Below are 23,995 nucleotides of genomic sequence, written 5' to 3'. Positions count from 1 at the left end.
GGGCCGAATAAGTGACCTATGCCAAATTTCATCCAATTCGGATCATAAATGCGACCTGTACTTTGTTTACAATTTAACATGGACAGACAGACGGACGGACGGACGGACTGACGGACATGCATAAATCGACTTAGAAAGTGATTCTATGCATATTCTCAAAAAGAACCATGTGTCTGATTATTTTTGCCTGTTACAAACATATGCACAAAGACATAATACCCTGTACCACAGTGTGGTGAAGGGTATAAAAAAATACTATTGCGTATGTAGCAGAGTGCCAGATGTGTAGTTTTTAAATATTAGAGTGATTCTGTATTTACTTTAATTATATATGTGTTTATTTATAGTAGTCTTTGCCGGCTGATAAAATATGTAGCCGGTCATCCCACCATTTACTAACCCCTCGATTGTCCGGACTATGGGGTTTCGCGTTCCCTTCGATATAGGGAGGTCGCCCCCACGGTCGGTTGGGGAGGGTGTGAGTGGCGTGGGACCGAACGAAGAAAAAAATACATTCTGATGTTAATTTGTCTAAACAAAGCATTTTTTATTTTTATTTATTTTACATATATCCATGTCCATATTATATTCATAAGAAAAACTGTATTGATTAAGAATCGATTCTATTTCAGCAATCGATTCCCACGGGCAAATGATAATTAAAATAATCATTGGCGGCTGGTAGGATATTCATAAAAATATAAATATGCTCCGCATTATGATTTTTTAGGATCACTTTGAATTTATGTATTTCATAAATGATATTAAAGTGTTTTTACGATAAGTGGCTATAGCCACTTATCATGGTGATATGTATAAACAAATGAACACATTTATCCATAGGGACAAACCACCCCATGTGTACTGTGAGAATTTATAGCTATTATTTGTCTAAGATTGTGCTAAGTTAGATTAGTTTTTGTAGTGCTTAAGGAAAAATGTTTTACAATAATATCAGGATTGAAATTGCAATCGGAAGGAATGCTTGTATTTCAATTTCTCAAACAGTAAGGAATTTTCCGCATCGACTAACATTTACCTGATAGCCAATTCAGATTGCTAGATAATCCATTCCTTTTCTATTGAAATCACCTGTGAGCATTAGACTATATTGTATAATTATGCCATGGTATACCACATTACTCGAACGTATTCTATTGATTTAAGTTCTCAGCGATTTCAAAATCTCTAAATAATAAGTATCGTCAGAATTGCGATTAGCCACTGTAACAATATACAGATGTATATGCTACGAAATATGCTATCATTTTATTAATCGTTTGTTGACAGTTCAACTTTTGGTATACAAACATTTATTAGATTAGCGCATGCGTTATTTTCGCATTTTATCTACCACTGGGAAACAACCATTAACGTCACCAACGTAACAATAATTTGCCACAAAGACAGACATGTTGTAGTGAAACGGTGCACAAGTAACTATAATCGCTCGGAATAAGTTTTAAAAGTTATTGTAACATATTTTGCTTCACACAAGTCACTACCTGATAATTATTGGAAGTTATAATGGGTATATTCAAACTTGTTGTGATGAGTCTTGCGATGATAGCCATCTCGGAGACGAAACATCTGTCCAATAACCATATGGATTACCCTGAAGAGCATATGGCATTGAATGACCGTTTCTACGTTGATGTTAGAGCGCTCCTCCTTAAACGGCATTTGAAGCAAAATCTAGAAGAGGTTTACGAATTCATCAGTTTCAATTGCTCATAAATTCATATATAATATTTTACAGATGAAAGATGTAAAAACTGACCCAAAGGAAGAAGTTTTCGGAGAACAAAGTGCTAGTACAATATTCGGAGAAACATTGGTTGAGCCCGAGTTGCATGAACGGGTGCCAACACCCGTGCTGGTGGAAAACTGGCCTAAACTAAGCCACAAATTCGGCCAGTTGACAGCAGTATCCATAGATACCCAAGGAAATCCCGTCATTTTCCACCGCGCCGATAGAATTTGGGATGCCAAGTATGTCTATATCACTGTACAACAAATTTTATTTTTTATGATAATTATCAGGAAATTCCAAATTATGAGAGATTGACTAAAAATAGAAGACACTTATATGAACGTTTTGAAAGTTTATGTCGGGTCCATATTCCCGAATTTCTAGAGATTTGAAAATATTCGGATTAGGATTTCTTAAAACTTTTGAATTTTAGGTACATAAGTCGAGTACGTGTATAACGAAATTCATCTATAGCAACACTTTTCCTGGTCCCAGAGTTTTGAGACATATTTTTCATACAAATCTTTACTCTCACAACGAACTACGGATATAGCGAATTTTTTATAACGAACTATTTATTCGGTCCCAACATTCAGTTTTCATATATTTTAGTTTGGTTATAACGAACATGCTATAAATATACGCAATCCTCACAAAAGATAGTTTTTACTCTAACGCGGCAATCTTTACAAAAAAGTCAGCTGTAATGTTTTGTTCATCAAAGAAAAATAGAAGCAACTTAAGAATTGCCAAAAAGGGCACAAAAACCTACCAGTTTCAAACTGAATATCTACTTCTTCTGCTAAGCCTCTGTTTTGCCTTAGGTTGGATATAACGAGCTTCTTCCATAACGAACTAATTTGCTTAGTCCCTACAAGTTCGCTCGACTGTACATTTATATATATATATATAAATTTCGGTCTAGATTCAAAAATCGTTAAAATTTTAGAACTCATTTTAAGGTTAAAACCGATCTTGCCGAGTTTTTAAAATTTTTTACCACTAGATGTCGTTTTACAACGATGGTACCAAATGCCAAAATATTCTCCATAAAATGTTGATACTATATATAATGGACAAAAAATTCCATTCCCCAGTACTGCTTTCAAAAAAGTGTCTGAAAATAAAATGAAACTTCATTTTTCGTGCATAAAATATTCTACATCTAATTTCACTGCAAGTCTCACAAGTATAGAAATTTACGGCATAAAATTAAGAATATTTGTTGACTGCAGTATGTATTAATTATACACCTTGCCAGTGTTGCCAAAACTCTGTTGAGAAAAAATGCTAGATTTTGTTGAAAAAATGCTAGAAGTTCTAGAACTTTTGGAATTTTTTTAAAATAGTGCCAGAAAAAAGTGATAAAAAATTAAATGGACAAAATTGCTAATATGTAATAATGAAATATTCATCAGAGACCCCATTTATTCTTAAAGGCTACTCCTTGTCGATTTAGCCATGTCCATCGATTGAGGTCGCAATATTGAAAACAGAGCTTTGGAATTTTGCCCATATATTGCAATACTCCTAGGACATTTGGTATTGGAAATTAAATATATGGGTCTTTTTTGTGTGCACCATACCCAATATTTAATTTTTTAAGGTTTTGGGCACATTTTTCAACCTAATATGCGGTATTGTATTTCGGATTCTCCCTGTGTAGAAAGTCTTCTTACTAAAAATTATGAACATTGGTCCACTTTTTAAGCGTAGCCCTCGTAAACACGTTTTACAATCGAATTGGCTTTAATTTGATATTTCAAATTGGGCACATTTTTCAACCTAATATGCGGTATTGTATTTCGGATTCTCCCTGTGTAGAAAGTCTTCTTACTAAAAATTATGAACATTGGTCCACTTTTTAAGCGTAGCCCTCGTAAACACGTTTTACAATCGAATTGGCTTTAATTTGATATTTCAAATTGAGTAAAATCTCCTTATCAGAAATTATTAATATATGTACATATTTAGGGGTTGCTGGTTAACGGCAGCACCCCATTACCCCAAAGTAACTGTAATTTAACATTGCGGGATTTTGGAGGTTAGCATACGAAGACAATTATCAAGCAATTTCAATCAGACACCCGAAATACATATGGAAGCTATGGCTTCATCTGCACCAATTTCAACAGAACGCAATAACGTCATTCTAGTCTCAATTTGATACGCTGTACAAATTTTCGTGCTAATCGCACAAATATTAGAAATTCGGTGCACCATTAATGCAAAATCGGGTGAGTATATATGTACATTTGGGAGCTATATCGAAATCTAGAAACGATTTTTCCATTTTCATTTCACTCATCATTTTAGACTCAATTCTGTATCCTATACCAAATTTCGTGCAAATCGAAGGATATAAAGGGACTTTGGTGCACTATTTACCTAAAATCGGCTATATCTAAATCTGAACCGATATTTATGAAATTTAACATAGATCTTTCTAGACTTAATTCAGTACCATATGCAAAATTTCAAGCAAATCGTAGGATATATAGGGACTTTGGTGCACCATTTACATAAAATCGGACGAAAATATATATGGGAGCTACACATATCGAAATCTGGACCGATTTTCTCGAAACTCACCACCCATCATTCTAGACTAAATTCAGTACGCTATGCCAAATTTCATGCAAATCGAAGGATTATTAGGGACTTTGGTGCACCATTTATATTAGGTTAGGTTGAAAAGAGGGGTGGATGATACCACCACATGTCCAACATGAGAAGGACATACACTTAAGCCATATGAGGCCTGTTGTGCGCTCTAGGTGTGCGGAGAAAGTACAAATCAAGAATTAGTGAAGTGTATATTAATAAAGAAAAGCATTTGGGTTTGATTCCCTATGAATCTAGGAATTCCGTGTTTTTTGCGAACTCCTGCAGTCTTTTCCATTCACAACCCCTCAGATCGCTTAGTCCGTGGAGAGTGTCATTTCCCAAGAATTGTCTCCGAAGGCATGTAAAGGCTGTGCAATGGCATAGGAAATATTCCAGCGTTTCACTGTCTTCCCCACACGCTCTGCACTCGTTACTTCCTTCGCATCCAATCTTGAGTAGATGTGCCTTTAGGCCGAGGTGTCCCGTCAGTCGCCTTATTTCTTTTTTGTTTAGCCATTTACATTAAATCGGACGAAAATATATATGGGAGCTATATATATATATATATCTGAACTAATTTTCACGAAATTTGACACACGTCTTTCAAGGCTTAATTCATTACCCTATGCACAAATTTCGTGCAAATAGAAGGATATATAGGGCCTTGTGTGCCCTATTTACCTAAAATCGGACGAAAATATATATGGAAACTATATCTACATCTGAACCTATTTCCCCAAATAAATGAGCTGTGCCAAATTTAATCCAATTCGAATCAAAAATGCGAGTTGTACTTTGTTTACAATTTAACATGGACAGACAGACGGACATGCATAAATCGGTTTAAAAATGATTCGACGCATATTCTCAAAAGGAACCGTGTGTCTATCTCGTTTCCTTTTGCCTGATACAAACACAAAGACATAATACCCTGTACCATAGTGTGGTGAAGGGTACAAAAATATATGTTTGCCGGAACTTTTCTATTTTGGTCCTGTTCGGTACTCTTAAGTGGTTATATAGTGGAAAATTCCAATGGACCGCTTTATTTGTTTTTTTTTCAAATAAACAATCTACTAGCAGACAATGTCATAGTCACCATATGAAGTACCTGCTTACAAATCTACTGTCACTTTTTTAACATTCGAAAATCAAATTCATCGCGTGAAACATAGGGAAATTTCAATGCGTCAATATGAAATCGAAAAACGGGAAAATTTGTTGGGATGAAACAAAAATTATAAAAAGATTGCTGAAAAATAAAAAATGCTAAAAAAAGTAGTTGCTAGATCACTTTTTTTGGTGCTAAACGAGTTTAAAAAGTTCTAAATCTAGCACTAAAAGTGCTAAATTGGCAACACTGAACCTTGCAGTGTGTCCAAGACCAAATTATTCTACATCGAATTTCACTATAAGTTACTTTTATTTTTGTAAAACCAATATTTATAGTAATAACTGCCTCTAATTTGGGTAAATATAAACTTTTATCCTTTGGAATTTCCAGGTTATTATTTTTTGTGTTGCACAGTGTATTCAGTAGTACACTCTGAATAATACTTACTTTCCACTTTCAGTACATTTAACGATAGCCACATCTATCACATGATTGAATATGGTCCAATTAAAGAAAAAACCATATATGTTTTAGACCCGAAAACAGGCTCCATTATATCTGGATGGGGTGAAAATCTATTTTATATGCCTCACGGCATGACCATAGACACACATGGGAATTATTGGATCACTGATGTAGCTATGCATCAAGCATTTAAAGTATGTCTTATTAATTACTGCATATTTAATAACTATTAAACTGTGCGTTGTTTTCTATTGTTCAGTTCAAGGCAAATGAAGATAAACCTCAGTTGGTAATCGGAAAAAGATTTAGACCTGGCTCTTCAGTAAAACATCTATGTAAGCCTACATCAATTGCAGTGGCAACAACGGGAGAGGTAAGTATATTATAGCAACGATAACAACTAATGTGCATCATTTTATTTTGTATTTACGTGTGTACTAATTTACTGATTTACTGGCAGTATTAGACTGACAACGCCTCATCTACTACAAACGATTAATTGGTCCAAAAGTACCCTCCTCTATAGCGTTGTCTAAACGAGGTACAACAACAAAAATTGATACACACACAAAGACAAGTGTGTGAGAACAGAATTTTTTACGCTCTGCCCGTGCCTGAAGTAGAGGAACTTCGGGTAATTTTTGAACCAGCGGTGCCCAAAATTGGTCGCATGGGCTGTCGGTGTGTGTCAAATTGCTTACACATACAATTATAAAAGTAAAAATATTTGAAAATGTAAAGTATTTTCAAAATTTCATTCATTCCTTTTTGTTTTCATGCACTAACCGAATATGGGAATATTTTTAACAAATATTAGTTCGGAACAAGTCGAAATATCTGACCAATACAATGGCGGGAGGGCAAACAGAAACAAGTATGTCTTTATGTGGGAAAATGTATTATCAACAACCATATTTGCATTGAATGTAATATTGTTTTCTTCCTTAAAATTTTAAAATAATATTTCTACAAAATTTCTCACAGTATGTGACATAGAAACAGAAATTTGGAAAATTTTGTATTTCAGTCACGTACCTAAATTCTGTGCGTTGCATACAAAAATACCTACCTTCTCACCTTTACAGGGTTTGTTGAACGTCCGTATTACCCAAATACGCAAGGAACTTATTTACTTGAGTGTCAATTGAAAACGGCGAAAATGGATGAAAATATTTCCTTAATTAACTTAATTACATTTATAGAAAAACAAAATTTTCTATGACTGGAATTTTATTTTCAAAAAAAAAAAACAAAAAATTCAAAATACGAATTGTCAATGTTGAAAATTTTTATCTTTATATTTTTATACGCAATGCGTATTTGGGTAACATTCATTGAAATGCATCTATTTAACTTTTGGTGAAGAGTTTTTGTTTGAATCGGTTCAGATTTAGATATATTTCCCATATATAGTTTCGTCCGATTTTATGTAAATGGAGCACCATACTGCCAAATTACATAGCGTATTGAAATTACTGCAGGTTGACGTCCGTGAAGTTTTGCTGAAATCGGTTCAGATTTAGATATAGCTCCCACAAATAGTTTCGTCCGATTTTATGTAAACGGAGCACCACACTGCCAATATTTGTCCGATGGAGACAACATTTTGCCAAGAGTTCTAAATTATGTATGCGAAATTTTGTTGGAATCGGTTCAGATATAGATATAGCTCCGATTTTATATAAAAGGAGCACGATACTGCCAATATTTGAAGAAGATTGTTGAAATAGGTTCGGATTTTAATAAAGCTCACATATATACTTTATTACCATTTTATGTAAATGGGGCACTTTAGAAATGGATGAGCCTATGTCTGTTCAATTGGCATCAAATATTGCATAGCATATTGGACTGAAGTCTATTCAGGATCAGATATAGCTTCCATATATATTTTCATCCGATTTCACCTAATGTTGTACCAAATAACTAAAGTTTGTCCGATTAAGACGAATTAGTGCACAACGTACTAAATGGAACCTAGAGTAATGTGTATTGGATTTTGTGTCGAGATACATTTTGGATAGCGCACTATGATGCAGCATACGGTTGCTCGAATACGTCCATTTATATATAGCACCATACATATTTTGCTCGATTTCATACAAATGAGTGACATTAATGGGTCGATTATGGAAAGCAACCAAACTCCAGTTGCGAGTTCAACTGGCAACGCAATTGAAATAAAACATAATATTATGAATATCAACTTTTCTCAGTTGCTGTCGATAATACTGTTTTGACATTTCTACAACTAGAAATATTGTAAACAAACAAAAAAAAAATGAATTAAATATTTCAGAAAAACTAATTATATGTGATGATAAGCTCAGTGGAACTATTTTTTGATGATGAAAACTATGTTCAAGGTGTGCCATTTATTAGAAGGCATTTAAGAGATAAATCTATTAGAACTACCATCAGTTCTGTGAGTAGATGCTGACGTTTAGAGAAATGTTCAATCAACTGCTCATATTAGCTTGAAGGTGTACAAAGGTGAAGCCTTAAACCCTGATTTCCGAAAAGCCTGGCGGTCAACAGCAATTCCCCCTCTCTTAAAAATGTGTGCTGCTCTGATGTTTTTTTGTGGATGGAAGTTTTCAAAAGTCCCATAGCAATGACTTCAACCTTGGTATGGCTCAATCGACAATGTCGGTGGTTTTCGCCGAAGTTATCCTGCTAATAGAGGATTGTATCCAAATTATCGGAGGAGGAAAAAGGGAAGAATAAAATTTTTTATTCGAAAACTAAGTTCCACGGAGTTGTCGGATGTATTGATGATACACACGTACATATCATGGACCCAAAAGAAGATGTTCGCCACTTTCTGCCATTCATTTGGAATGTGTGTTGGTGGGCCATAGCAGCTAAGGTCTTCTGAAATGGCATTCCACACATCATCGATAGTGGCTTTGGTTTGCCCAAAAGTCCACACGCCGCGTGCTACATTTGGGTGAGCTTCCATCCGTAGTAATATTAACCATTATGGGAAGCCTACAATGATCAGTTATTATAAACAACAACCAGAAATAAATGGTTGCCGAAAAATTCTATTTGAAGCAACTGAAGTTGACAACAGTTGCCATCCATAATGCAAATTTGGCAACGCAACTAAATTATGGTTGCCATCCGTAATCGACCCATAAATTTTTCATAAATTTCAAAATGGTATGTGTATACACATATATCGTCAGCTAAAATGCAAAAAGGCGTAACTAACAAAAACATAATTGTGTAGGAGAAGCAAAAAACTGTTTTGAATGAAAACTATAAACATGTCATGTGAAATGAAAAAGTGTGCCCGGCAGGGAGATATTGCATATGACGAATAATAGACTATAATTTTTTAACAAATTTAGTTATTTAGTTTAATGGCAGTCATAACAATTAAGTAAAAAAAGCGAATTTTTTGTTAATTACGCCTTTTTGCATTTATCAAATAAACCCACTTGTAGTTACGTCTTTTTCTTTTTTGTTAATAGAAGCTCCTTTTTTGACCGCAGACGTGTAAAACTTTGTCAACACATGTAGGTTATTGACATTCACAATATTCATTCAAAAAGTCAATTTTCAATTTTTTGTTAGTTACGCCTTTTTGCATTTTAGCTAACGATATGTGTTGTTTTAATTTAGTTCAAATATCCATGTAATTCACACAGTTAATTTCGTCCGATTCCATAGATGTTATGTCTATGCTATCTTCATGTATCTTGTATGTTTTCAAAGTAGTGAAGGGTATCATATAATCGGCCCCGTCCGACTTTTGATTAAAATAGTTAACTTGTTTTGTACCGCGTTTTGGGTTGTCTCCGTATAGCCGCATTCCACCATAGTATGGTGGATATTCTGTACTCGTAATTGCCCGTTTAGTCGATTTAGCCATCTGTTGTAATCATTCTACCTTCGGATGATATAGAGATAAAAATCTAGAACGTGACATTGGAGAATAACATATATCGACCCGATTTAGGCCGATTTGGTTCAAATCGGACGTTCCATTCGCCTGATATGGGATTCATAAAATATTAAAAGTTTTGTCTTTTGTGGGGGTGATACCAGAAGGAGTGGACCGATGAATCCCATCTCCAAACTTTATTTAGGTTTGGTTAATAGAATAGGTTGTGCAAAATTGGGTTTAAATCGAACATTCCAATCGCCTGATATTATATTTATAAATATTTAAAATGTTGACCCTCTGTGGGGGAGGTACCTGAAGGAGTGGACCAATGGGCCCCATCTTAAAACTTTATCTGGGCTTGTTAAGGATAATAGATTGTGCAAAATTTGATTCAAATCGGACATTCTATTCGCCTGATATTATATTCATAAATATTAAATTGGATTCATATATGTGCAATATTGCCAATTTTTTAATATTCCATTTTCAAAAAATCAGCTTTTTTGTTTTTGTGGCACATCAATGATTTTTGGTACACATATAGAGAAAAAATGTTCTGACTCCGAAACCGTTCGCGATCAAATTTTTGGTTGGCGCGCGCAAAAGTTGTCGAGTTTTTAATTTTGGGCATAAGAAAAAAATCTGACATATATAAGTATACGCCTTGCGGATTATATCAAGACCCTTCCGATAAATATTGGGGTTCTATAAATAGGAATAAATTATTAAAATAAAATAATATTATAAAATATACATTTTAAATTGCGTCTAAATCGCGTAATTCTCAAAATCATTTGAAGCGCATGCGGTTTCCATGAAGTACTGAAGTTTATCTTCCAATCCTTATATATTTTGCGAAATTTCATGTGACGGCTAAGATGTACTACATGTTGCATTGAAGTACCCAAAAACTCATAACACGCGAATAATTTCCGAAAACTCCATATGCCATTAACGCGCATCCGATTTCGGCGTGCACCCTAAAAAAATACCTCGATCTATACTGATTTCAATGTGGTCTATTAAGAACCATGGATGTGCCAGCTCACACTATTTTTGAGATAAATTGGGTACATCTCTCTTTCGGCTGAAGTTTTAAAGTTCCCTTTTCGAAAAAGATCAAAATCCGTATGAGGTCATTTATTGAAGCGGAAATTAACCATAGAAAATGCAAATAATTTTTTATCCAAATTTCGTGTATTTGGAAGGCCAGTTCCCGCCGTTTTAGTAGATGGATTTTCACGTAGAAGATTTTATATCATCCGAAACGTAAAAACCCTTATTGATCGCGGGTACCCATATCATTGAGTTGACAGATCTAAAAATTTGGCCCGAAAAATAGGTTTTTTAGAAATTTGATGGCACAAAATATTCACCATCGGAAGAGTATTACTCTGAAGCTGCAGATTCGCGACTAAAATAATCTTATAATCGATTTTTAGAAATTCCTGTTTGCGTATTAAAGCTAGAAGTAAAATTAAAAAAACACTCAAAATCGAGCTTCAAAATGTCAGCATCATTTATAGGTAGTTGCACTTACATTTTTGAAAAATGATACATAAGGGGCGTAGTCCCCATTTTGTTGGCTTCTAGTTTTACTTTGACACGAACACCGTGAAATGAGTGGCTTAATCACAAATTGATAGAGAACATAAAAAAACTGGTTCGCCTCAACCTGTTTTTACAATTTTTTTCATTAAAGTAGACACAGTTTACAACGACAGACCAATTAACCCAAAACTATTCACTTTTTTCATATACTTAAGTATTTCCCGAGTTATAAAGGGGTGAACCTCCGCTTCAGCTATGTTAAAAAATTGGCAATATTGCCCATATATTATATTCAGTTGTACAAAGTTTGGTACAAATAGAACATTTCATTAGCCTGATATTGGATTTATAAATATTGAACATTTTGACCCTCTGTGGGGGAGGTACCAGAAGGAGTCGACCAATATTCCCCATCTTCCAACTTAAACTAAGTTTGGATGAAATCGATTATTCACTTTGAGAGTTATCGTGCGCAACAGCCAGACAGACGGACATGTGTAAATCGACTGCAAATTTTCTGAAACGGATTTGGTCCAAACAAACATGAGTTCTAAAACCCATGTTTATGTGTCGATGAGACACATTTTCACCGTATCAAAGTGTATATACCCACATGGGTGTATATACTTTGACTGTAAATTGCACTATTTTGTGGATTTTATACACATTATCCACCCCCAAAATGCGTTTTGGGTTTTGAAATTTTATGAAAAATCATCATTAAAAATTGCTGAAATTTGTATTTGGCGTACATTAGGTATTACAAAAATCGATTGGTAGAATTGTCGTTATATGTTCACATTTTGATATGTTCTTTTTATTTTCATTTCACGTAATTATCAGTATAACTATGGTGTCCAAATAGGGTTTTGGGTCGGGAATTCCCGTCCCGGGTATTTGTGCCTACTTCATCAACATTATCAACTTCTTCTGACATGGCTATTTTCTGGGAAACAATATTTGATCAATGCTTATTCCAAATTATTAATATCTCCAACGTTAAATATAGAATATTAGACTTAGTATTTTCATCAACGATAAATATATCTATATGTAGATGTTCCCCGTTTTCTGAACCTGAAGATAAATATCACCCAACTCTTAATGTGAGTCTGGAATTCCAGCATAAATTAACTAATGTTGATCATGTTAAACAAAAAAAGCTTAAACTAAATTTTAAGAAAGCCAACTTTGATATTCTACATTCCATTTTATCCAACACAAATTGGGATTTTAAGGGTGATATGGATTCACGCATTTCTTCTTTCTACATAACTTTAAATGAAGCGTTATCATTATCCATTCCCTTCATAGAAGTCAATCCTGATAGTGAACCATCGTCGTCATCTTCTTATCTAAGGCGCCTGCCTAATGTAAAGAGTAAATTTTTTAAAAAATTCAAAAAATATAAGTCTCCAGCAAATTACAGAAATTATTCGTTGGCTAGGTATAAGTATAATACTGAAAATAAGAAGTGTTATTCAGAATATCTAGTAAAAATGAAAAGTAGATTACAAACTAATCCAAAAGATTTTTTTTAAATTCGTAAATACTAAACGTAATATTCGGTCATTTCCCAGCTTTATGAAACTTGGTAGTATGGGATCATCTAATAACTCTGATATTGCAAATATGTTTGCCAAATTTTTCCAGAACAATTATTCAAACATTTCGTTTAATTTTAATTATAACTACAATATGGAGAAGATAAACCATTTTCCACATTTTTTACTTTCGGAAGATGAGGTATTAAATGCCCTGAAATCTCTAAAAACCTCTAATTCTGCTGGTCCAGATGGTGTCCCATCATCTATATTAAAGTCTTGTGCATATGAATTGTACTTACCTCTAACAGATTTATTTAACTATTCCTTATCCCTTGGTTATTTTCCTCTTTACTGGAGATCTAGTTATATAATCCCTTTACACAAAACTGGTAGTCGGTGCACTATTGAAAATTATAGAGGCATCGCCAAATTGAGTGCGATTCCAAAGTTATTTGAACTCTTGGTTTCTCGAAGAATTTCCCACTTTGTCTCATCTATAGTTTCTCCTTTCCAACATGGCTTTTTAAGAGGGAGGTCTACATTGACTAACCTAATGGAGCTTATGTGTCACGTTCACAATGGGTTTATCAATAAACTCCAAACTGATATAATCTATACAGATTTCAGTAAAGCGTTCGATACTGTTGTACACGGTTTATTAATTTATAAGCTTGATGTTATGGGTTTTCCGACAATCCTTCTTAACTGGATTTCCTCTTATTTACAAGATCGTACTCAAAAAGTACATTTCAATTCACTTCTCTCAGATGACATCAGTGTTTCATCTGGTGTTCCTCAGGGTAGCCACTTGGGTCCATTACTCTTTGTCCTTTACTTAAATGATCTTCCATCTGTAATCCGATTTTCTAATATTTTAATGTTTGCAGATGATGTAAAACTGTTTTTTAGTCTAAATACACTTAACTCCTCATTAAATTTGCAACATGACCTACACTCATTAGTAAACTGGTGTAGTTCTAATGGTATGACGCTAAATCTTAAGAAGTGCAAAAAATTAACTCTTTCTTGACTCTTGACTCTGTTGACTCGTTTACAGATCTTGGTATTATTTTAGATACCAAATTGCGTTTTCATTTACATATTGAATCATCTGTTAATAAAGCTAAATCGTTGCTTGGTTTTATAAAGCGATGGTCTAAGGAATTTGATGATCCGTATATAACTAAACGTCTATTCATCAGCCTTGTTCGACCCACATTGGAATACGGCTGTGTACTTTGGAGCCCATTTTATAAAAAATTATTCTAATAAAATAGAATCGGTTCAAACCCAGTTTCTTTTATTTGCTCTTAGGGGTCTACCTTGGAATCCTCTTGAAGCACTTCCACCGTACGTTAACCGTCTGAAACTGATTGATCTTCCAACTCTTGAAAGAAGGCGATTAATGCTTAATGCAATATTTATAATAAAATTGTTACGTGGACAAATTGACTCAAACTTTTTAACTGGGGAAATAAAATTTAATATTCCCTCCCGTAGAACACGTAATTATTTACCTCTTAACTTATCCGTAGTTAGACATAATTATGAACTAACTAATCCACTTCGCGCTTTATGTGAAATTTATAATAATTTATATAACAGAGTATCATTTTCTGACCCCATTCATGTATTAAAAAATTCTATTATTCGTCTATAATTGAGGTATAGTTGCCAGACAATTGTGTATGTAATATTTCTGTTTGCATGTTTTGTCAAAACTATGTTGTTTTTGTTTATGGTTAACAACTAATATAAGACTGGCTGATGTTAATTCTGTAGCCAGTAATTTTCCTTCAGTACTAACCCTCCATAGTCCGGACTATGGGGTGTACGTTCTCTCCACGTTATGGGGAGGTGACCCCCTCGGTCGGCAGGGGCGGGTGTGAGTGGCGTGGGAACGTTCGAAAGAAGTGGAATCTGGTCATCTAGTAGTGATAAAGGTACTCTAAAGGCATACATGTTTTGAAATTAAATTAAAATGGTTGCAATGTCAAAGTAAATGGTTGTCACAGTAGATTTTTAGAAAGAAATAAGTTTTATATAAAGTGAGTAAAATGTTAGAAAATATTTTCAATTGATGGAAACTTTTGCATCAACATAAGAAGCAGTATATCAGGCATTGTTCATATGTATTTTAATGTGTACAAATAGTTCTGAATTCAATGCTTTGCCAAAAACATACTACAATACTCCTATTTAAAAAAATAATTCTTAATTTTTTATTTTTATGTATTGTTGTACAATGACTTAGGAAGTATTTTTTTATAATTATAATTATTACATTAAAAATATATCATTTCTACCCTTTCATTTCTACCCTTTTACTTACAAAGGTTGTGAAAAGTCCCGGGAATTCCCGGGTTCCCGGTATGAAAATTTTGAATTCCCGATTTCCCGGGAATGAAAAAAGTCGGGAATTCCCAAACCCAAAGCTCGGCCTGTCCGAACTTAACGCCTTTTTCACTTGTTTGGTTTTCAATTCAAATATTTTCTTCTATGGTACAATTATACAAGAGTTCTGTCCTTGAACCTTAAAAATATATACAAATTTTACAAGTTTTGTAACTTTTTACTCAAAAACGTCCCGGAATCCACAAAAGTGGTGAAACGTTGAACTAAATTGAAGAAAACGCAAAACAAAACGGCGTTCTTTTTGTAAATATTTTTCTCGAAAAATTTGTCCGAGTAAAAAAGTGAAAACAGGAATGTCAATTTCTGATCGGCTGTTATGATGATTTTGAAGTATTGCCACTAATTTTAATAGATTTGCGTTTCAAATTGTTTTGTACTCTGAGAGCGATTTTGAAAGGTTTCCCTTTTAGTGGCTTTACTATTAAAAATTTAATGGAACAGACCAAAGGTATCTGCAAAACTACAACAAATACAATTCAACACTAGTGTCAGTTTGATATGTTGAAAATTGTAAACAAATATACGAAATATCAATAAATTTGCTTTATTTTCAAAATGTTTTTTTTTTAATTTTCAGAATAAAATTTAAAAACATGAATGAAAATTTTGCAAATTTATAATTGTACAGCTTCCAGATCTTTCCTCCAATTTAGCCATTGCCATATGTAGTGGCAATGGCTCTTCAAATCATTTTGTACTCTGAGAGCAATTTTGAAATGTTTCCCTTTTACTAGATTTACTATTAAAAAGTATTGGAACAGACCAAATGTGTACAACTATTTCCTGTTGGGTCGTGTATTTTCCTGACATGATTATTTCGATACAATCAACTCAGCTGAGTATTGCAGTTACCTTGTATAATTGTACCATGATTTTCTTACAACAATGAATTTCTTAAATAATTACAGCTACGACAAATTACAGCTAAACGATAACTTTTATTTGCAGTTTTTCGTTGCTGATGGATACTGTAATCAGAGAATTTTAAAATTTAATGCAGCTGGACGACTTTTGCGCACCATACCTCAACCACCAGGTAAGTTTCTATATAATGTGGCACATGTCAGGTAGCATGTATGCAGTTCAACGATATTGCAATTATTCTCGATCGAATCAAACACGTTTATAGGTATACATTTCACTGTACGGCCGAACAATATACATATATATATTGTAAATTTTTTAATAATCATTTTAAAAAAATCGACTTCTTTGTTTTCGTACTACATCAATGACTTTTGGTACTGAACTCGAATAATTCAAACACTCAAAAACGAAACTCAAAAAGTAGGGGCATTTAAAGGTAGATATTATTTTATAGGCTTTCACTTTGGCACGAATGCCGTGTTTTGTCTCAACCTACTTTTATCCATTTTTTACATTAAAGTGGACACAGCTTCCACGCAAACAAACTTTGTTGCAACGACCCACAAAACTGGTAAAACCATAGACTAATGAAAATATAGACGACGAAATGCTCTCACCAGTCCTCTTTGAATTGAGTCTGCTGAATGCGCTACTCAATTTTAAATCGTGATTTATTTAAATGTTTGAATCTTTTAATTTGGAATACCACTAAATATAGTTAGTTTTAAGCAAAAACTATATCCTCAAATAAAAACATTAAAGAAAAATAGGCCATTTTCCCAAAAAAAAGTCTTTAAAAATTTTTGAGTTTTTTATTTTGAGTCGCTGGAATGTTCATCTAAGAGGCATATCTTCCTCAACATAAGACAGAATCACATATTTTAGTATGTCACGCTACATAAAATCACTATTCCAATGTAAACCTCTCAGTGCAAAAAGAAAGAATTGTTTCTGCACGTGTATAGTTGTTTTGTTATATAAGGATCCGAGAATTCTTTGGCCCACCGTTTTATAAAACTTAATACACCATAGGCTTTATTTACCATAGAAATAACATGATTGTTAAAGTTTAACTTTGGATCCATTAAAATACCAAGATCCACGAATGTTTCAACTGTCGATAAAACCGAACCGTTAATAGTGTATTGCCTCATCAAAGAAGAATTTTTAGAAAAACACATATGTTTACATTTGTTCAAATTTAAATGCATACAATTTAATCTGCACCATTGAAAAAGATTATTTAAATCATTGTGGAGTAAATTGGCTTGTTTCCCAGAACTATGAGTAATGAATAACTTGACATCATCTGCATACATTAACAATTTAGAATCATTTATAAACAATAGAAAAAGAACCGGCCCGAGGGGACTTCCTTGTGGAACACCTGAAGGTACGTTAATCTATTTTGAGAGACATCCTTCAAACAAAATTAGCTGTGATCTATTTTGTAAGTAAGATGATATCCCTTTGACTAAGTTTATACTGAAACCCATATTATCTAATTTATATAATAAGAGTTCATGGTTAAGCCTATCAAAAGCTTTACTAAAATCTGTATAAATGGTATCAGTTTGATTTCGCTGAACAAATCCCTTTATTGCAATTGAAGTAAACTCTATAAGATTTGTTATAGTTGAAAGACCACTACGAAAGCCATGTTGATATGGACTTAAAATGGATTGAATTTTGTGAGAAATAACAGCAGTAATTAATTTTTCAAACAATTCTGGGATATCACTTAATTTTGCAAATCCTCTGTGGTTTGAGACGTTTGATAGACTGCCAGTGGGACTATATAGTGGGAAAATCCAAAATTTAAGGAATGATTAAATAGCAAAGTAAGAGGCGTTGCTAAAGTGTCAGAACAATATTTGAGAATTATGCTAGGTATACCATCTGGACCTGGAAGTTTAATTGGTTTTAGAGTACGTAAATTTTTAGCAACATCTTGACTTTGTAAAAAAGGCATATTTTAACGAGTGGTTTTAACTAAGGCTGAAGTAAGCTCTGTCGCTGCCAGGGTTAACCTAAAGACCCACAAACCTTAAGTAAAAAACACGAGTGATTACAATTTCAATCTTTATTATAATACTCTGGTGTTTACAATATGAATAATAGTTTGTATGTGAGATACGATTTTATGTTGGAATCTTCTAATCGGTAATGGTAGCTGGGTATGAAGATCGGATCGTGAATAGCCGGCTGATTACAGTCGGCTCGGGGGGTGTTCAAGTGATGTCGGCTCGTAACTAATTGGCTGGTTGGTTTTCGGGTTTGGTTGTGGTCGGCTCGAAGCTGTACGGCTGGTTACAGTCGGCTGCTGGCGGTACTTGGGAGATCGGTTGGCTACAGTCGGCTAGCTGATGTCGGCTCGAAGATACTCGGCTAGCTGATGTCGGCTCATTGGTGATCGGCTCGAAGATACTCGGCTACCTGATGTCGGCTCGGTGGTGATCGCCAGGATACAGTCGGCTGGAGAAGCTGGCTAAGAGCGAGGAGCTGGCAAAGAGAGAGGAGCTGGCTATGAGCGAGGCCGAACCGTCGTTAACATTCACCAGTATACGAGACTGCGGACAAGCCACACATCTTCGTCACTCGTAGTTCGTTAACGTCCGAGGTCGACCCCTTCGGCATGGAAAAGTGGAACATATATCCGTATGGTACTATGAAGTGAATGAGAATTATCGTGTACTTCAAGGAGATTGTATATTGATTAATGCAATGAAGTTGAAGAACGCAGGTTATGATACTGGCTTAGGTTTAGAGTGAGACGTTATTCACTACTAAATATTGAGGTGGGTTGACATTAACTTGGGTCGTGCATAATGTATGAAACGGTCACGTTACAATATATATTTGATCTATTTTAGATAGCTCATAAGGATATGAGCTTATATTTGGACAAACTGCAAATGAATAAATAAAGGCAAAGAAATTTGCAAAACATTCTGATATTTCAGAGTTTTTTACAAACTCCTTATTGTTACATTTCAAAATTGTGGGTTTTGAGGAGACTTTTCTTTTTAAGTTAACAAACTCATAAAATGACTTCGGATTAGTTTTAAAATTATTTTTGATCTTGTTGAGGTAATTATTATACAATCTACGGGACTCTATGGTATATTTGGACCTAGCAACAGAATAATTAGCGTAGTCTATAGATGAGCCTGACTTCTTATATTTTCGAAAAAGTTAATTTTTTAAATTTTTTATGCTTGATAACTCACGCGAAATCAATGGATATCTGTCAGAATTTCTAATATCTGTCGGAATTTCTAACAGTTGGAACACATTCAGAAATAAATTTATTTAGAGTATTATAAAATTTATCTATTATAAATTCAAAATAGGTGTGATTCTTACATTGACATGCAGTTGTCCAGTTTACAGATGAAATAAGAGAATTAAGCTTTCGAAAATTTGCCTTTTTATAGTTAAGAATATTTTTAAATGAGTTACATGAACTTTCGTTAATTGTAGAATTATGGTTCATGGTTATATATAATGTTGGATGATGATTATCTTCCGGAGTACATATAGCTGAAATTCGAATTAACTCAAAAAATTGTGTAAAATTTACAAATACTAGATCAAGGATTCTATCATTACAATTTAAAATATGATTTATTTGAAGAAGATTAATTACACAAAATCGGTTAACAATAAGTTCGTTCCCGTACTTTTTGATAGTAAAGCTAGTAAAAGAGCGTACTATCAAAAATTACTCTCACATACAAGATTTGCGCAAAAAGTAAAGGAACGAAAAATAGTTAAAACATGAAGAAACGTCAAAATCAAAAATTTCATTTGTGAAGGACAAAAAAAGACTACAGAAACCTAATGCACACAAAAAACAAAAAGTTAAACGGCGTCCATTGCATGATTTTGATAATATTAATATTTATTGTTTATTTTTTTTATTTGTATAATTTAGAGGAAAACATTATGGAATATATGGAAGTGGAGTTTCCGACGACTCCAAGCCCGGAAAGTCTTATATGGCTGGACGGTCCCATAATGATTAGAATGTTTTAGCGAACTAGAACAACAAAATATGGAACAAGTCAAGTTTAGGGGCCCCACTCGGATCATTTTGATATGATTACCGTAAGTAGCCCTCCTTGTGAAGATTAAAGTGGTATACATTTCATGTAGGGAAATGCATACTTCCCGAAATATTGGCCTTGAAATTTCGGAACATTTTTGTTTAAAACAACCCTTTTTTATTGCCACCAAGGCAATATGGGTATCATTAAAAGGTTATATCGGGTACTTTTTAAGAGAACTTAAGAATAAGACTTTCACACATGGACAGGCGCATACATGGCAACGCAATATATTCTTCATCTAGTTATATAGCACAAACCATAACCTTTAAAATGATACGGCTGATTAAAACAACATACTCTCCGAACTTTCAAGGCCCATATCTCGGGAAGTATGCATTTCTCCCCATAAAATATATATCACTGTAATCAGTTCACAGAGGACCATTTACTGTAAATATGTCAAAGCGATCCAAGTGGAGCCCCTAAACGACTTAAGCCCAAGATATTTTGGACCAATGTACACACATTGGTTAGTACGATTAACCTACCCAACCCAAGTCTTCATTCTATAGTATCTTCATCTGAATCTTCTGCCAGCCATTCATCTTCGCTATCCTCCAAAAGAGAAAATAATCTGTTTGTCAATTTTTAAATTTCTTATTTGCTTTTTTTTCAAGCAAATTTGTGTGCGTCTTTGCGTGTGTCCCTTTTGTTGAAGCGCTAACTTTCATATGCTTTATTTCGGACTGTATATCTCTGGCAATCAAATGTCAAATTCATAATTTACTACATTTACTATTTCGTGCTAGGCCAAATAGGTCTTGCAGAAAATAGGAGAAGAAAACGCCATTTTGGTTTTAACTCTCTTAAATTTAACTTCAATTTTTCATACTTTTCGGTGTAAGGAAACGCTTTTCTAGCAAAAATTGCAAAACTAGTACAATCGCCCATGTGCTGCATTTCGAGTTTGCTCGAATGTGAAACATTTTCCCAAATTTGGTGTGCTCCATTCCGAATTCCCAAAAAATATTGGGAATATAATTCGAGCACATATAGCCTTGTGGATTGAAAACGAAATGAGATCGTACGTGTTTTTCTGAGCACGTACAAGTTAAAAAAGAATGATGAAGTAATATTTAACGTGTTTTTACAATATTTATTTAAAAAATAAAGTATTTACATTAGTTTTTATAGTAAAATTAAAGAAAATAAAAAAGGGATCATTTTATCAAAAACAGCGCGTAACATTTTTGAGACCAATCTGGAAACTCAAAAAAAAATAGAATCTATAAAAAATCTACTTTTGAGATTTCCAATAATCCTTTTAATAACGTTTCTTGCAGATGTGTGCCCTTTATTATATCGATGTTGACAAGATCCATGCTCCACTTGTTTATAGGGCGTCATCAAAAATGTTTCTAAAGCGTAACCACTGTCTCCTAGAAGCCAACTATTTTGCATACCATTTCCTCTTTTGTTAATGCTGCCTAGCTGCACCCATATGCCAAATAAAAGCATCATGGCTGGATCATGGTCTGCAGCTCTCATCACACACTTGCACACACTTTGTCTTCCAGGACTTTAATTACTCTTCACAATATTTGTTGTTGTTGTGCGATCAACACTTATATTTGAATCATTTGCCACTACCCTCTGAAACCCACCAACAGCCAGAAATCTTTGCTGCTAACTGCAGGCTTTCGGGAATGGTACCCTTGTGTATGAAAGGACCAACTTCTCTCAAAATATCCATAAATGCTTATTTTAACATGTTCCAGTATCATTAGACTTTTTCTGGTAGAAACCAGGGCAATTAATATGCCAGCAGGCATATTTTTTCTTAATTTTGTTGTTAAACAAATTGCAAATTCCAATGAAACATATGTTTTTTATTGAACACATTTCGTAACATATTGAACACAGGTATGCTTTCGAGCCGCACTTTCGCTCGAAATTGAGCACACCATTTTGCACAACATGGGAATTTAAAAAAGTATGGGAATTCAAAAACTCTCGGAACATGTCACATGGGCGAATATAGTACTATATTGCAGGTTTGCGAACACAGCTAATATCAAATGTATATTGGTTTACATTTGCTTCAGACGTCAACGGCAATGAGAGCCACTTTACAGATGACATATTAAAATCACCAAGAACTAAAATTCTATCAGAATCATTCATAATATTAATAATTGAGTTTAGTGCTGCTAAATGCTGATTATAAATATCAAGATGTGATGAGGGAGGTATATATGAGCACGTAACGAATAATTTAAATTTACCCAATTCAATTGATATGCAGATAAATTCTATGTCAGAAAAACAATTTAATTTAATTAAATTAGTGGAAAATTTTGCATCAACTGCAATAAGGACACCGCCACCTTTTTTGCCAGTACGATCTTTTCTAAATATTTCATATTTTGAACACATAATTTCACTATTTAACACAGACGTTTTGAGCCAAGTCTCAGTCAACACAATAATGCTAAATTCAAAAACAATGATATCAGTAAATAAACGTGTTAATTTAGTATTTAACCCCCTTAAATTCTGATAGCAAATGTTAAATAGGTTATCTAGTTTTTTGATACTGGTTCAGATCTCTGAGGTAAATAAATAACAAACGCTCTAGCAGGCCAAAAATCTGTCAACTAACATACCAATTGAATTAAAGGTGCGGCTATAGTTATGATACGCAGTGTATAGTATATTAAAGATTTTGCGCGTTTTTCACTGAATTAGCTTCAATTCGTCGTTATAACGTCGATAATATGAAAAGGCAATGACTCAACAATACTTAAAAATTCTCATAAATTTAAAAAAAATCAAATGACTTTGCAGATGAGTTTTTTTTATAGAATTGCCTAATTGTTAAGGCTTTTGTGTAATGTTATATAAAAACTCATCAAAATATTATACTGGAATACAAGGTTACAAGAAAGTCATATCCCTAAAGCACTCATATTATTAATCATTATTGAATCAACCTAATAATTGGCACTTTTCATTTAGAATTTCTTTCGCTGCAAGTGCCTCATGCTATTACCCTTTTGGAACAACTGGACCTTTTATGTATTGCCGATCGTGAAAATATGCGAGTTGTGTGTCCGAAGTAAGTATAGCGTTTGACAAGTAAATTTACATAATAAATCATAAATTTTGTAGGGCCGGTCTGAGATCATCCCAAGGAGAGGGGCAACCCGCTGCAACAATTCAGGAACCCGACTTCGGTCGGGTATTTGGAGTAGCATCATATGGACATTTTGTATATGCCGTAAATGGACCAACTTCTATGCTACCCGTACGAGGTTTCACCTTGGATCCTCGCTCAGAAACTATTATCGGCCACTGGGGTGATTTCAAAAATCCCCACTCTATAGCAGTCAGCTTGAATGATTCTGCTTTATACGTAACAGAAATAGGAACAAATCATCAGACCAATCGTATCTGGAAATATGTTCTGGTTTAATCTTGGAACCATACATATAGGAAGCCAATATGTGTACAAAACATGTAGATTGCTAACATAACGTTGTAAGATATCCTTGACAACTAAAAAAAAGCCCAATAATAATATAATGTTGGCAAACTTGCCGTGTTGGTTATTTTCCTACGCGTAAGTTTCTAAACTGAGTTCCCTTTATTATTCGTGAGATAAACATATTCGTAATGAAAAGAGTAATACTTTAGTTGTTAAATATATAAAGTGAAAGTGAATCGCGT

General features: G+C 33.9%; 1 protein-coding gene across 1 annotated transcript; it reads left to right on the top strand.

Annotated features, from left to right (window-relative positions):
- The first annotated feature begins 1,605 nt into the window (after positions 1 to 1,605).
- Positions 1,606 to 23,741, top strand: LOC133324616 (peptidyl-alpha-hydroxyglycine alpha-amidating lyase 2). The gene is made up of 7 exons (XM_061533451.1): positions 1,606 to 1,720; positions 1,767 to 1,992; positions 5,935 to 6,133; positions 6,199 to 6,312; positions 16,296 to 16,383; positions 23,285 to 23,384; positions 23,438 to 23,741. The coding sequence occupies exons 1-7, from the start codon at positions 1,606 to 1,608 to the stop codon at positions 23,739 to 23,741; spliced, it is 1,146 nt and encodes a 381-aa protein (XP_061389435.1).
- Positions 23,742 to 23,995: the final 254 nt, after the last annotated feature.

Source organism: Musca vetustissima, unplaced genomic scaffold (assembly GCF_032173495.1).
Source record: "Musca vetustissima isolate MV318-11 ecotype Yass unplaced genomic scaffold, APGP_CSIRO_Mvet_v1 utg7427, whole genome shotgun sequence".
In the NCBI taxonomy this organism is placed as follows: domain Eukaryota; kingdom Metazoa; phylum Arthropoda; class Insecta; order Diptera; family Muscidae; genus Musca; species Musca vetustissima.
The sequence above is the reverse complement of the archived record's forward strand: the minus strand, read 5'-3'. Positions and strand labels throughout refer to the sequence as shown.